The sequence below is a fragment of the Dysidea avara genome, chromosome 4 (assembly GCF_963678975.1).
Source record: "Dysidea avara chromosome 4, odDysAvar1.4, whole genome shotgun sequence".
Lineage (NCBI taxonomy): Eukaryota > Metazoa > Porifera > Demospongiae > Dictyoceratida > Dysideidae > Dysidea > Dysidea avara.
In genome coordinates this window covers 44,195,538-44,211,239 of record NC_089275.1, presented here as the reverse complement: position 1 = coordinate 44,211,239, position 15,702 = coordinate 44,195,538, and the positions used below count along the sequence as shown (strand labels likewise).

General features: G+C 38.5%; 3 protein-coding genes across 3 annotated transcripts; 2 read left to right on the top strand and 1 right to left on the bottom strand.

Annotated features, from left to right (window-relative positions):
* Window positions 1-1,741: 1,741 nt before the first annotated feature.
* Window positions 1,742-2,512, top strand: LOC136254173 (E3 ubiquitin-protein ligase TRIM56-like). Its single transcript, XM_066046849.1, has one exon. The coding sequence runs from the start codon at window positions 1,768-1,770 to the stop codon at window positions 2,485-2,487; it is 720 nt and encodes a 239-aa protein (XP_065902921.1). The 5' UTR covers window positions 1,742-1,767; the 3' UTR covers window positions 2,488-2,512.
* Window positions 2,513-2,694: 182 nt separating this feature from the next.
* On the top strand, window positions 2,695-3,966 carry LOC136253887 (tripartite motif-containing protein 2-like). Its single transcript, XM_066046547.1, has one exon. The coding sequence runs from the start codon at window positions 2,695-2,697 to the stop codon at window positions 3,964-3,966; it is 1,272 nt and encodes a 423-aa protein (XP_065902619.1).
* A 1,777-nt stretch (window positions 3,967-5,743) lies between these two features.
* LOC136254172 (zinc finger MYM-type protein 2-like) lies at window positions 5,744-7,616 on the bottom strand. The gene has a single exon (XM_066046848.1). It carries the CDS (start codon window positions 7,450-7,452, stop codon window positions 6,154-6,156), a length of 1,299 nt encoding a protein of 432 aa, XP_065902920.1. The 5' UTR covers window positions 7,453-7,616; the 3' UTR covers window positions 5,744-6,153.
* Between the last annotated feature and the right edge of the window lie 8,086 nt (window positions 7,617-15,702).

Here is a 15,702-nt window from a genome sequence, read left to right as displayed (position 1 = left end):
ATGAAATCACAAAAACACCAACTACTACTACTACCAAACGTTTTGAACCATCATTTATCATCATTCTAAACAAAATTAAGTGACCAGTGTGGCATCAGAAGTACCGGAAAGCACTTTGGTACCATTGAGAGAATCCCTTGAAATGACGCACGAAAATTTTGACGTTCTTCACCCAGATGGTGAGAAGTCTCAGATCCTTTCCAAACTAACAGCATAGACAGACTATGCATCCAACCTTATCACATCACTATGATGAAGAGTTGGCTTTTCTTGTCTTGGCTGGTAGGGCAGTTTGAATTCGAAAATTCGTGTTTCGTTTTCTGCTTTTTGAGAGAAAGCAACCCTGTACTGGGAACCCAGTGAATCATTTACTTATTACTGTACGTACTTTTTAACTACATTAACTCTAGATAATATCTAGCTAAGCAGCAAGTTCTATCTTGTTCTTTGTGTGGAGCCCGAAATTTTAAAAATAAGTTTTGCATCTCACGAAATACTAAAATCGATAATTCTGTGAAGACAACAACCGTGCCTCCAGTTTCATGGTGGATCTAGCAATGGGATACTACAATGAACATCCCACAATGGTAGGGGGATCGATTTGTGAAAGTTGATTTTTCGGATTGCGGACCCTAGCATAGCTACACTGTTAAAAATAAAGAGTAACCACCACTCTGAAGAGTTCAGTGTAGGGAGGATTTAACACCCCATGGAGAGTAACGAACACTCTGAAGAGAATAAACATTACTCTGAAGAGTAAGTGACACCACCTTCAGAGCATGTGTTACTCCCCAGTTACTCCTTTAGAGTAATGGTTACTCTACAGGGGTGTTAAATCCTCCCTACACTGTGAACTCCTTGAGAGTTGTGGTTACTCTTCATTTTAACAGTGTAAAAGCATGCTTAAGCTTGTTCGAATTCCTTCCTTTTTAAGTTGAAAAAATAGCACAAAAGTGAAGTTTGTACTGACGTGATAGCACTGTTGACACGTGAGCTGCCACTATTTCAAGATGGCTTTTACTGAGCCTGTCAGTATGCAAGAATAACCGGAAAATAATGGAAGAATACGGATTGATGGAATATTTAGAGCTGACAGAACTAGGTGCGGGCGGTGGACGGGAAACAAAGAATTTATTTGGAATGGCTTTATCATATCCCGGCCAAAGTTGGTACAGAGATGCGCCTTTATACCCCCTTTCTGTGTGCCAAATTTCAAGGCAATCGGATAATGCGTTCGCGTTTTATAGCAGTTTTCGTAGGTGTGCAAAAAGAGGAAGATAAGAAAAAAAAACAAACAAGAAACTAAGCCAATTTTTGAAGTCATATATCTTGGGAACGCTTGAAGCAATTTTGCAATTTGGAATGTGGAGTACTGAAGTTGGAGGGCGTGTCCACAGCAAAAATTGTCTTGTTTCATCAAGGCAGCACAGAGCTACGGAGGTGCGAAAATTGCGTTTTCATTCTTCCTGTCAATGTATACACTCATGGGTGTTGCGCACCGGTTTCTTGGGCTGCATGACACACTACTGTGTGTCTTGATAAATTTTAACAATGCACATCATTAAAATTTATTAGCATTAACATCATTGCAGCTATTTCTTGGCCGCCACCTTTGATTTCACAACTTTTTTCACCCAGGTTTTTTAAGGCCGCACCATTTTTTCACAGCTTGGCTGTTTTTGTGTAGATAACTTTTTCTTGTATAAAGCTAAATTAATATTAATTTGTTTTCTGTAGATAATTTCATTATTGTCACCTGTCAAATAAATGGCTGCAGAGCGAATGAAGAAGGTGGCAGGTCTTCTAAATTGTCCAGTGTGTTATGAAGTGTACAAGAGACCCAAATATCTACCTTGTTATCACTCCTACTGTGAAGGATGTATGGAGAAACTACAGAGAGGTTCTAACATCATCTGTCCAGAGTGTAGAGAAACGAATGTGGTTCCTGCAGGAGGTGTGAAGGAATTACCAAACAATTTCTTCATTAATCGTCTACTAGATGAAGTTGATTTGAAGCGTAAAGTTGAAGGAGAAGATGAAGCAAAATGTGACATGTGTGTTGATGAAGGGAAAGCAGTATCATTATGTCTTGATTGCATCACCTTCCTGTGTGAGCATTGCCATGGATTCCACAAAAAGATGAAAGGGAATCAAAACCACAACCTTACTGAGCTATTAGAATTGCAGTCAAAGAAGAAACAAGTTGATGTCCGACCCAAAGCAAAGTCCATGTTATGCCCTGACCATGATCTGGAGATGAATTTCTTCTGTGAGACATGTGACCAGCTTGTGTGTCATTACTGCACTACCAATGAGCACAATGGACATGTGCACAATTCTGTGAAAAAGATGGCCAACAAGCACAGGAAGGAAATGGAGAAGATGATTGAACCAGTTAAGGAAATGATCAACAAGTTGTCTACGTCACGTCAGAAGGTGGTAACTGCTGGGGAGAAGATTACATCACAGGCCAGTGAATTTGATTAACAGATTGACTTGTATTATGATGAACTACACCAACAACTACAACAACAAAGAGAAGAGCTAAAGAACAAGTTACGAGAGTTGTCAACGAAAAAGAATAAAGCAATCTCACTACAACTGGAACGAATAGATTTCACAGAAGCACGACTGTTGAGTGTGAATGAGCTGAATGATGCAGTGAAGAATGGATCAGACCAGGAAGCATTGTTCATGAAGAAACAAGTTGGAGATGATGTGAAGAGGCTAACTATTTCCTACAGCAAGTTGGAGACTGAGCCTGTTGAGTTTCCCACAATGGCGTTTGTTCCTGCAAAGAATTTCAAAAAGTCATTTCCCCAGTTTGGCCAATTATTTGATGATGTTGCCATACCAGACAATTGTGAAGTTACTGGTATTCCTGCACAACCGATTATGGTGGGAGGCAAACTTGATTTTATCATCATCACCCAGAATTGCAATTATGAACGTTGTTCCAAGGGAGGTAGCCACATTGTTGTGCAAGCACAATCAAGTAAGGGAGGAGATGTTGTTCCAATAAAAGTGAAGGATAACAATGATGGGAGCTACTCTGCATCTTTTGTAGCCAAACAAGTTGAAGAAGTAAAGTTGTCAATTACCATTGAAGGGGTTCATATTAAAGGGAGCCCCTACACTGTTATGGTGCAGCCCCGAGATTACAAAACTGTGAACAAGCCCAGGAAGATTGTGAATGATGACGGCAAGATGGGTAGTCCATGGGGCATTGCGTTTGGTAAGGATGGAGTGTGGGCAGTTGCAGACTATAGCAACCACTGTGTATACATATTTGACAGTCAAGACAGGTTGATTAGAAAATTTGGGCAACAAGGAAAAGGTAATGGTCAATTTAATAATCCACGAGGAGTATCATTTAATGCCAATAATCACTTGTATGTGGTTGATAGCAATAACAACAGGGTACAGAAATTTGATATTAATGGTACATACTTGTTGCAGTTTGGACAATATGGATCTGGCAATGGTCAACTGAACTGTCCAGTAGGCATTGTAGTCCACAATGATAAAGTGTTTGTTGCTGAAAGTGACAATCATTGTGTCTCAGTGTTTTACCTCAATGGTCAGTTCAGTCACATTATTGGATCAGAACAACTTAGTAACCCCTGGGGTGTAGCAGTGACTAGTAATGATCAACTACTTGTTGCTGATCATGACATTATTAGCATCTTCAGGTTTAGACTTGATGGCACATGTATGGACCAGTTTGATGGAGAATATGAATCCACTTCTACTGCACTTACCATTGATTTGAGTGGCTTTATCCTTGTGAGTGATGAATATTATGGTTCTGTGTTAGTTGTTGACAAAGATGGAGTGTTCTTACACAGCTTTGGGTCCAATGGTTCTGCTGAAGGTGAATTTTCTTCTCCATATGGAATAGCTGTTAGTCCCAACAATGATTTGTATGTTACTGATTATAACAACAAGAGGGTTCAGATATTTTAGAGACTTTAAAAAATTCTTTTATTATTGTTTTTATAATATTATTTGTTGTTGACTATAGCAACAGGAGGGTTCAGATTTTGTAGATATTTTTATTATGATTGTTTGATGTATCTCCTACCAGAATATTTGTGATAGGTAATCTATTTTATTTGAGTATATTATATCACTAGACAAATTCTCATGTGCACAGCATTGTGGGGTGAACCTATAGATTGACAGATGGGTCTAATAACACAACGAAATATGTTTGACTGCTTGCAGCTTGTTAACTTTGATAACTGTACCCTGATCAAATGAGAAATTGGAACAAACACATTTGTGACCCAATCAGTTTGGAAAACCATCCTATTGGCCATGGGCACATGCAAAAATTGTAGAAACTCAATTTGAAAATTTCAGCAATTAAAAAGAAATTGCACACTTGGATAAAGCAACTATTCATCCTTCTTGCTGTGAAGTTTCACACTCAAAGCTTCTTTCTACTAGAAGATATGGATGATTTTATCAGACTATGTAGTGATTTCACAATGTGTGGGACACCAATTAATATACAAATGGGGTAATTTGTTCAGGTGATAGAATGGTTAAAACTAAGCATTTAAGCAATGATTAATTAATTGAAGAAAAGGACCAGGAACACTTTATTTAACTATAATAAGTCTCTTTATTAGTATGTGACTCTATTTTGGAAAATCATACATTTTGGCACATCGGTCAATTTTCTTTTTTTATATAGTAAAATTATAATAGTAGTAAAATGAGTGATTATCTACCTGTGTGAAACTTTTTTGATGATACATTGAAGCATTCCAAAAATATGGCTAATTTCCTACTGTCTGTAACAAGCTAACTTTTCATTATCAGTTTATAGAACTGTATGGTGATCAGGTGTGACAACTGAACTGATGACAAATCACTTTGTTGACAAAGATCTCATTCTTACAATCTAAAATGGATGAAAAGAGATCCTTGAAGTGGCAGATCGGGAGGGGTGGGGGGTACGGGGGCACCTTCTTTCATCCCTTTCAAAAAAATTGCATGCAAGATCGAGATACTCTAATAGAGCAGTCACTCTAATAAAGCAGTCACAGGCAGTATAGCTTAATTATGAAGCTACGAATAAAATCTTTATACGCTTTATAATAAATACATTTGGTAAAGGGTAACCATTATTGCTGTGTCCTTTTTTTGCTCTTCAACTTTTCAGCCCCTTTCCAAACTCTGGATTCGGTCTGCCCCTGCTTGAGAGTTTAATTATGTGTTCTTTGTACTTTTCCTCAATTAAATCACTTGTGTTATTGTCTAAAGACAAGAAAATGTTTGGTTTTGGGAATGAACAAATCACCCAATTTGTAAGTTAATTGGTGTCCCACACACTGTGAAACTACTACATGGTCTGATATAATTAAGTATATCTCCTAGAATAAAGAAGCTCTGGGTGTGAAATTTTACAGCAAGAAGGTATAGTTGCTTTATCAAAACATGGCTACAAAAATTAATTTCAAAAAAATCTCAGATTTTCAATTGAGTATTCCCACAAATTTTGCATGTGTACTGTCCAAATGTATGGTTTTCCAAAATAGGGTCACATATATATTTTAGATGGTAGGAATGGAATTGTTTGTAAGCAAAGTGATTTGTCACCATTTGTCACACTTAATCACCCACAGAACTCAATGTATTACTATGAAAAGTTAGACCCTTTTGGTGGTGAATTTGGTGGATTTTGAAGGTGTCTAAGTTACTTAGACCCTTTTCATGTTTACTTAGACCCTTTCATGTTTACTTAGACCCTTTCATGTTTACAAGTCAGTAAGCATTGTGATTGGCTAAAACAAATATACTACATAGTTCTAGCAAATTACATCATAGCAGTTACACAATAAATAAATAAATAAAGATATTAAGTGCTGGTTACACAGCTAGCTACAGAAGATTATTTTGTTCCATAGTTTATTGTTACAGATGAACATGATGATATGTTGAAGACTGGAGTATAATCACTTTTGCATTCCAAAGATAGTGCCTTAGAGGTGTTGAATTCCACATGTGACATTGTATTGTTGTTACATACTTTCTTTGCATTATTGTTGTTATATAGAATGTCTGATACTTGAATCAGTTGGTCATTTGATGGTCGCTTGTAACTTCTTACAGCTTCAATACTCCTGTGTCCAGTTCTCTGCATTATTTCTTGCTCTTCAATACATCCTGACTGATGCAATCTTGTAGCAGTGGTAGCTCTGAGGGAGTGATTTGTGCGATATCCAGATATTCCAGCTTGCTTGCAAATTCGCTTAATGGTGGTATCCAGTGTGCAATGCCCAACTGGTTGGTCAGTGTACCAAATGCCATTTCTTTCTTTGCATCCTTGATAGGTTTTAAATAAAATGCATTATTAGGACGATTTGGTGGACAGCGACTATTGTATAGCTTATATAATCTTACAAAGCACCTATCTGGATTGGGTAAGTTTGCATGATGGGAAACAATCTTTTGCTTTTTCTTTCTCCCTTTTAAGCCACCAGGGTGATTTTTCGAAACATCTTCTGAATATTTTAAATAAGGATGTTCTCCAGGATTTTCAAACAGTTTTATCTGAGAAGGTTCATATCGTAAATTACGATGCTCAATTCCTCCACGCAATGAAAAATACACTCCATTCATGTAGACCATAGTGTTTAACAAAGCCTCTGCTGTATGGTCACCAAGAATTCCTTTCTGCCACAAAATTTCCTCTTCATCACAGGTTATAGGCTCTGCTTTTCTGTGGACTGTACCAATTCCTGCTGACTGCAAACGTTTCATTTCTGCATCCAACACCATTTGAAATTGTGAAAAGCCAGGGTCTTTAAATATATTTATATGTGGCATTCCATTCGTTCTTAAGTACCTCATTATACCACAACAAATGTGATAAAGTGTGTCAGGAATGAACACATCACCATTCTTTTTCCGTACCTCTAACACAAATGAACAAAGCCAGTGCTGAAGCTCTTCAGCAGTAATGTTGCACAACAAGGGTATCACCTCTCCTGTTGCCATTGCACGGTGCGTAACCCATTCCTTCCACAAGGTGTAACAATATTTGTTATCTCTTTGTGTTTTCTTCGGAATAGCACTTTGCATGGTTGTAGCAATGTCTTCTTTCGTAACAGGTTTAGCAAACTTTCTCGCAGCTTTGGAGCTCACTTTGGAGCTACCACTTGTAGACTCAGCTATGGTAGTTCGCTCGTTTTGCACCACATTACCAGCCACGGCATTAGAAACAATCTTGTTGGAACTGTTAGTGACTTCTTTAAATTGAATACTTGCTCCTTCTAACTCTTCAAAAGCGATAAAGAACAACTCATCTAATTCCTTCTCGGTAAGGTGGGTGGGGCCCGTCGTAGGTGTGTCCTCGTCCGAAATAAATGGAAGCAGTTCGTCGCCAAGGAAATTGTACAGTGCTTCTTTGTCAGCTTCAGAGACGCTCTCAAGCTCCATGAGCTTCCTAGATACGGACCGCTTAAAAGTAACTAAGTAGTAACGGTTGTCAAGGTGAGTTATTTGAAAATGTTGCTAGGATAGCTATACTAGCGGGTACGGGGCTGCTTAGAACTGTGCGTTGCAGTCCAATTAGTAATAGTTTTCTGTACTTGAAGGGTCTAAATAACTTAGACGTCAAAGTGGAAGGGTCTACGAAATTTAGAAACCCTCAGGCCCGGGCTGTAGTGCCCCTCGCTGCGCTCGGGGCGCCACTGCCTCCGGGCGCCACTGCCTCCGGGCCTTCGGGTTTCTAAATTTCGTAGACCCTTCCACTTTGACGTCTAACTATTACTTAATCAGAGATTACTGTGTGCCTGTAAAGATCAATAATACAAGATGCACGTGGACACACAGACACAAGAGGGAAGATAATATATATTTACTCAAATTTCAGAATGTGAGGTATGTTACTGTTTTGTACACTGCACAGTACTTTACCCTGGGTGCATTATTTTAATACTGTGACAAAATTAATCCTAGGTCTTTATAGTCATGAGCAATCTGCATGCCTTAATGCTTACAGGTGTGATCAACTTATAGGGGCTTGGCTAAATGTCTATGAGTTTGGCATAAGGTCACTCCAAGAAAATTCATTGTTTCCCATTTCCCACCTACATGCAAATTCTCTTCCGCATGGTTTTATTCATTATATATGATGTAAACTGAACATTTTATTAATTATTTATCATGTGAATGTGTAGCAGTTGTACACAGGAGCTATTTCTAACAATATCTTTACTCAGAGTCATAACCCATGGAGCTTGTACCGGCTGTATTTCATGTTCTTAATTTAGCTCTTATAGCTGTTAAATTTGCAGAAATCTATACAACTCTTAATACATAGCACTGCCTATATAAATATTATTGCATTGGTATTTCACATGCACTTCTACTGTATATAGTCACAATACAAAACTAAGAAACAGTGGGCTTTGCTGGAGGTCAAACTTTATATATATTAGCAGTAACATGTCTATAACCTTGAAGTGAAACTGTTCATTTTGATGAGCTGATAATTTGAATACACGTTGTCACATTTAGTGTAACAGCAGCCACTAAATTACAGTAGTCTGACATGTTGTGTATTATTTTTGTCACAGATTAACACTTAAAGCAAATTTTAACAGCAAACCAGTGAAGCAACCCTTCTTACGTACATGGGACAAATGCCCAAAGATTCTGTAGTACATTGTACTGTGATGCCCTTTAAATGCCAGATTAAAAAAAAAGCTTTGTTAGGAGCAAGAGCAAGTGAGTTGTGAGGCATGTTCAAAGTGAATTCATGGTCACATATAATACGTATGTTTTTTGTCAGGCCAACATCAATTAACTATATGTGATTTCTGTGATCATGAGCTCCTGATAATAAATATATCAAAAATGTGTGAAATCAAGCCATATGTTGTTTTATTTTGTAAAAAAGTAACAGTAAAGTTTTGTGTAAAATTATTTTCACAATATGCACTGAATGAAAATTATTTTACACGACTACTCTATTACAGTGTCACTATCTTTACGTGTAACTACAGGGGAATTAGGCTAGTCTCATGTAGCCAGATTGGTTTTTGTCTTTTGAGTGGGATGGCTTTTCCTCATCCCCACACAAAGAAAAAAGCTGGTCTGGATACACGAGACTATTATTATTATTGTTATTAGTGCTTTACAGTGACCAGCACTGAAGGTCTGACGCAACATGTGCTAGATTTAGCCACATGAATATATAATATTATTATCTAATCCAAAACAGCCAAGCTGTAAAAAAAGAGTGCGGCCCTGAGAAAGGCTATGGTGAAAAAAGATGTGAAATCCAAGGTGGCGGCCAAGAAATGGCTGTGATGGTAGGTTAATGGTAAAAATTTTAATAACGACAATTCAGGTGAATTTTGTGCCAAGACCAAGCGGCACCAAATTCACCTGAATTGTTGTTATTAAAATTTTTACCATTAACCTACCATCACAGCCATTTCTTGGCTGCCACCTTGGATTTCACATCTTTTTTCACCATAGCCTTTCTCAGGGCCGCACTCTTTTTTTACAGCTTGGCTGTTTTGGATTAGATTTCACTTCTTTTTGTATTTGTATACCCCAAAGCCGGCCTATTGCCGGCTTTAGGGATTTTAACCTGTCATTTTTTCTTTACTACAGGAAGAAGAAAAGATGAAGTAGGTAGATTTCTTTGTAGCTGACCTCTCTGCAAGGTGATCCTTCTAGCTGATCTCTCTACCGGATGACTTGTTTGTAGCTGAACTCTCTACAGGGTAATTTGTTTGTAGCTGAATTCTCTACAAGGTAACTTCTTCTAGCTGATCTTTCTACAGGGTAATTTGTTTGTAGCCGAATTCCCTACAGGGTGATTTGTTTGCAGCTAAACTGCTGAACTCTCTACAATGTAACTTCTTCTAGCTGAACTCTCTACGGGTGGCTTGTTTCTAGCTGATCTCTCTACAGGGTGACTTGTTTCTAGCTGAACTCTCTACATTGTGATTTGTTTCTAGCTGAACTCTCTACAAGGTAACTTCTTCTAGCTGATCTTTCTACAGGGTGATTTGTTTGTAGCTGAATTCTGTACAGGGCAATTTGTTTGCAGCTGAACTCTGTCATGGTAGTTTCTTTGTAGCTGAACTCTTTACAATGTAACTTCTTCTATAGCTGAACTCTCTACAGGGTGACTTGTTTCTAGCTGATCTCTCTACAGTGTAACTTGTTTCTAGCTGAACTCTCTACAGGGTGATTTGTTTGTAGCTGAATTCTCTACAAGGTAACTTCTTCTAGCTGATTGTAGCTGAATTTTCTACAGGGCAATTTGTTTGCAGCTGAACTCTCTACATGGTAGTTTCTTTGTAGCTGAACTCTCTACAATGTAACTTCTTCTAGCTGAATTCTCTACAATGTAACTTCTTCTAGCTGAACTCTCTACATGGTGACTTGTTTCTAGCTGAACTCTCTACAGGGTGATTTGTTTCTAGCTGAACTATCTACAAGGTAACTTCTTCTAGCTGATCTTTATACAGGGTGATTTGTTTGTAGCTGAATTCTGTACAGGGCAATTTGTTTGCAGCTGAACTCTCTACATGGTAGTTTCTTTGTAGCTGAACTCTCTACAATGTAACTTCTTCTAGCTGAACTCTCTACAGGGTGACTTGTTTCTAGCTGAACTCTCTACAGGGTGATTTGTTTGTAGCTGAATTCTCTACAGGGCAATATATATTATTTGTTTGCAGCTGAACTCTCTACATGGTAGTTTCTTTGTAACTGAACTCTCTACAATGTAACTTCTTCTAGCTGAACTCTCTACAGGGTGACTTGTTTCTAGCTGAACTCTCTACAGGGTGATTTGTTTGTAGCTGAATTCTGTACAGGGCAATTTGTTTGCAGCTGAACTCTCTACATGGTAGTTTCTTTGTAGCTGAACTCTCTACAATGTAACTTCTTCTAGCTGAACTCTCTACATGGTGACTTGTTTCTAGCTGAACTCTCTACAGGGTGATTTGTTTCTAGCTGAACTATCTACAAGGTAACTTCTTCTAGCTGATCTTTATACAGGGTGATTTGTTTGTAGCTGAATTCTGTACAGGGCAATTTGTTTGCAGCTGAACTCTCTACATGGTAGTTTCTTTGTAGCTGAACTCTCTACAATGTAACTTCTTCTAGCTGAACTCTCTACAATGTAACTTCTTCTAGCTGAACTCTCTACAGGGTGACTTGTTTCTAGCTGAACTCTCTACAGGGTGATTTGTTTCTAGCTGAACTATCTACAAGGTAACTTCTTCTAGCTGATCTTTATACAGGGTGATTTGTTTGTAGCTGAATTCTGTACAGGGCAATTTGTTTACAGCTGAACTCTGTACATGGTAGTTTCTTTGTAGCTGAACTCTCTACAATGTAACTTCTTCTAGCTGAACTCTCTACAGGGTGACTTGTTTCTAGCTGAACTCTCTACAGGGTGATTTGTTTGTAGCTGAATTCTCTACAGGGCAATATATATTATTTGTTTGCAGCTGAACTCTCTACATGGTAGTTTCTTTGTAACTGAACTCTCTACAATGTAACTTCTTCTAGCTGAACTCTCTACAGGGTGACTTGTTTCTAGCTGAACTCTCTACAGGGTGATTTGTTTGTAGCTGAATTCTCTACAGGGCAATTTGTTTGCAGCTGAGCTCTCTACATGGTAGTTTCTTTGTAGCTGAACTCTCTACAATGTAACTTCTTCTAGCTGATCTCTCTACAGGGCAATTTGCTTGCAGCTGAACTCTGTACATGGTAGTTTCTTTGTAGCTGAACTCTCTACAATGTAACTTCTTCTAGCTGAACTCTCTACAGGGTGACTTGTTTCTAGCTGAACTCTCTACAGGGTGATTTGTTTGTAGCTGAATTCTCTACAGGGCAATTTGTTTGCAGCTGAACTCTCTACATGGTAGTTTCCTTGTAGCTGAACTCTCTACAATGTAACTTCTTCTAGCTGATCTCTCTACAGGGCAATTTGTTTGCAGCTGAACTCTGTACATGGTAGTTTCTTTGTAGCTGAACTCTCTACAATGTAACTTCTTCTAGCTGAACTCTCTACATGGTGACGTGTTTCTAGCTGATCTCTCTACAGGGTGACTTGTTTCTAGCTGAACTCTCTACAGGGTGATTTGTTTGTAGCTGAACTCTCTACAAGGTAACTTCTTCTAGCTGATCTTTCTAGAAGGTGATTTGTCTGTAGCTGAATTCTCTACAGGGCAATTTGTTTGCAGCTGAACTCTCTACATGGTAGTTTCTTTGTAGCTGAACTCTCTACAATGTAACTTCTTCTGGCTGAACTCTCTACAGGGTGACTTGTTTGTAGCTGAATTTGTTTGTAGCTGAACTCTCTACAAGGTAACTTCTTCTAGCTGATCTTTCTACAGGGTGATTTGTTTGTAGCTGAATTCTCTACAGCATGATTTGTTTGCTGCTGAGCTCTCTACATGGTAGTTTCTTTGTAGCTGAACTCTCTACAATGTAACTTCGTCTAGCTGAACTCTCTACAGCTGACTTGTTTCTAGCTGATCTCTCTACAGGGTGACTTGTTTCTAGCTGAACTCTCTACATATATGGTGATTTGTTTGTAGCTGAACTCTCTACAAGGTAACTTCTTCTTTCTACAGGGTGATTTGTTTGTAGCTGAATTCTCTACAGGGCGATTTGTTTGCAGCTGAACTCTCTACATGGTAGTTTCTTTGTAGCTGAACTCTCTACAATGTAACTTCTTCTAGCTGAACTCTCTACAGGATGACTTGTTTCTAGCTGATCTCTGTACAGGGTGACTTGTTCCTAGCTGAACTCTCTACAGGTGATTTGTTTGCAGCTGAACTCTCTTACATGGTGGTTTCTTTGTAGCTGAACTCTCTACAATGTAACTTCTTCTAGCTGAACTCTCTACAGGATGACTTGTTTCTAGCTGATCTCTCTACAGGGTGATCTGTTCGTAGCTGAAGTCTGTACAGAGTGGTTTGTTTGCAACTGAACTCTCTTACATGGTGGTTTCTTTGTAGCCGAACTCTCTACAAAGTGACTTCTTCTAGCTGATCTATCTACAGGATGACTTGTTTCTAACTGAACTCTTTACAGTGTGATCTGTTCATAGCGGAACTTTCTACTGGATGATTTGTTTGCAGCTAAACTCTTTGCATGAATGTTTCTTTGTAACTGAACTCTCTACAAGGTAACTTCTTCTAGCTGATCTCTCTACAGGATGACTTGTTTCTAACTGAACTCTCTACAGTGTGATCTGTTCATAGCGGAACTTTCTACTGGGTGATTTGTTTGCAGCTAAACTCTTTGCATGACTGTTTCTTTGTAACTGAACTCTCTACAATGTGACTTCTTCTAGCTGATCTCTCTACAGGATGACTTGTTTCTAACTGAACTCTCTACAGTGGATCTGTTCATAGCGGAACTTTCTACTGGGTGGTTTGTTTGCAGCTAAACTCTTTGCATGATTGTTTCTTTGTAACTGAACTATCTACAAGGTAACTTCTTCTAGCTGATCTCTCTACAGGGCAATTTGTTTGTAGCTGAATTCTCTACAGGGTGATTTATTTGAGCTGAACTCTCTACATGATGGCTTCTTTGTAGATGAACTCTCTATTAGGTACCTTCTTCTAGCTGATCTGACTACAGGGTGACTTGTTTGTAGCTGAATTCCCTACAGAATAACTTGCAATGTAATATAACTGAGTAAATCATAAATGTAGCTGAATGCTTTATTAGGGTGACTGTTCTATTAGAGTATCTCGATCTCGCATTTGCTGAACGTAGTTGCCTTTCGAATCATAACTCAGTAATTTGTAATCCGATTCTTCTGTACTACTGCAAGAACTTTCTATGATGATTATTCCAGCTACATACAGATTTTCAGCTCATTGCTCTAAGCGGTTTGTCTGGTAGACACGAAAACTAATAATTTTTTTATTCATAAAAATCGATCGCGTAATTTTGACACAGGTTGGGTTCTGTGTCATATCTCCATGGTCTCTATCTCGATTCCTTTCAAACCACAAAAAGGCACTCCTACGATGGTTGATCCATCTACATATCAATTTTCAACTGATTCCTCCAAGGGGTTTACCCTGTAGGCGTGACAGACCTTCGACCTTATTTTACGCAAATAATTGGTAATAACTCCGTGAATGTGCATCGGATTCCTACCAAAGTTGGTACGGAGATCCGCCTTAATGAGCCCTTTAAGTGTGCCAAATTTCAGCCCAATCCGAGCACGCATTCGTGTTTTATGGCGAATTTTGTGAAGTGTGCGAAATGAAGAAGATGAAGAAGAAGAAGAAAACGAAGAAATTAAAACGAAATTTTGTTCGCTCGTATCTCGGAAATGGCTGGAGCGATTTTCTTCAAATTTGGTATGTAGACTCCCCTAACTGGGCGGCATGTCTCTAGCAAATTTGGTTCCAATCGGATAAGGGATCACAGAGCTACATAGGTGTAAAAATTGCGTTTTCTTTCTTCCTGTTAATGTACTCACGGTGTGGCGCGCCGGCTTCTTGGGCCGAACGACACACTATCGTGTGTCTTGATAGTTACTTTATTATATGGGTAATATGTAACTGTAACTAAATAGTTCAGTTGTAAGTAATATGTAACTAGTTACTTTTAAAAAGTAACTGTCCCAACACTGTTGATCTAATACACTAACTAGTTGAGTATTGCACAGTCTATGTGGATTTATTCCATGCTGGTGTAGAGATAGCAGGTTGTTGTCCAACAAGTGAGTTAGCATGTGGTCTCTATTGATTCAAGTACTTTACAGGTAACAGAAGTGAGACTAATTGGTCCGCTATAGTTTGCAACATTGTGCTGACTATCAGACTCATGAATGGACACCACGTGGCCAATTCTCAGGAAGAGTTACAGATTGTAAGGACTTACTATATATTATGGCCAGGGGTATATACACATATAATGTCACTCATTTCTCTTAGAGCAGCAGGCAGCCAGCCATCAGGTCCTGGGGATTGTCAACTTTAAGTGATTTCAATTTATTTAATACAGACTGTGGAGATATATCAATAGCTATCCGAAATATCTGGTGGGGAGTTTGTTAAGGTGAATGATGGAAGAGATGCAGTGACTTCAGAAATGAAAACACTGGAGAAGAATTCACCAAATGCATGAGCTTTGAGACAATTTTAACTCAAATATTTGGCATAGCCGTTCTTCCATACAAGAGCATACATATACAAATTTAAAACATTGCACAACACAAACACAGAAACAAAAAAAAGTGCAACACAAGCACACAGTTACAAGAACTATTTAAACACAACACAAATACACCACACACAAACATCATTAGCTACACAATATAAAATTAGCCATAGCTACACTGAGGATGGAAAAGTGGAGGACAGAGCAAAGTCGTCAGATAACTAAATCATGCTCAAATAGTTAATATCTTACACAACCACAACTCTACTCACTTATTGTGGGTGCTGGAGCTCGTGATCATGACAGCAAAACCTTGCTTCATACATGCTGTTCACGTGACCATATCAGCAGAGTGACGCCCCGGGGTCTTCGCGAGCCACTAGTTTTCGTGTCTTTTCCAATAAACCAGGTTAGTGATGAAGTATTATACGTAGTTAGATCTATAGTAAATACTTTGCTTTCTTCAGATCATTTCAAGATTGATTAATTTTTACGCCCATCAAACGCGAGACTTGATCAAACGAA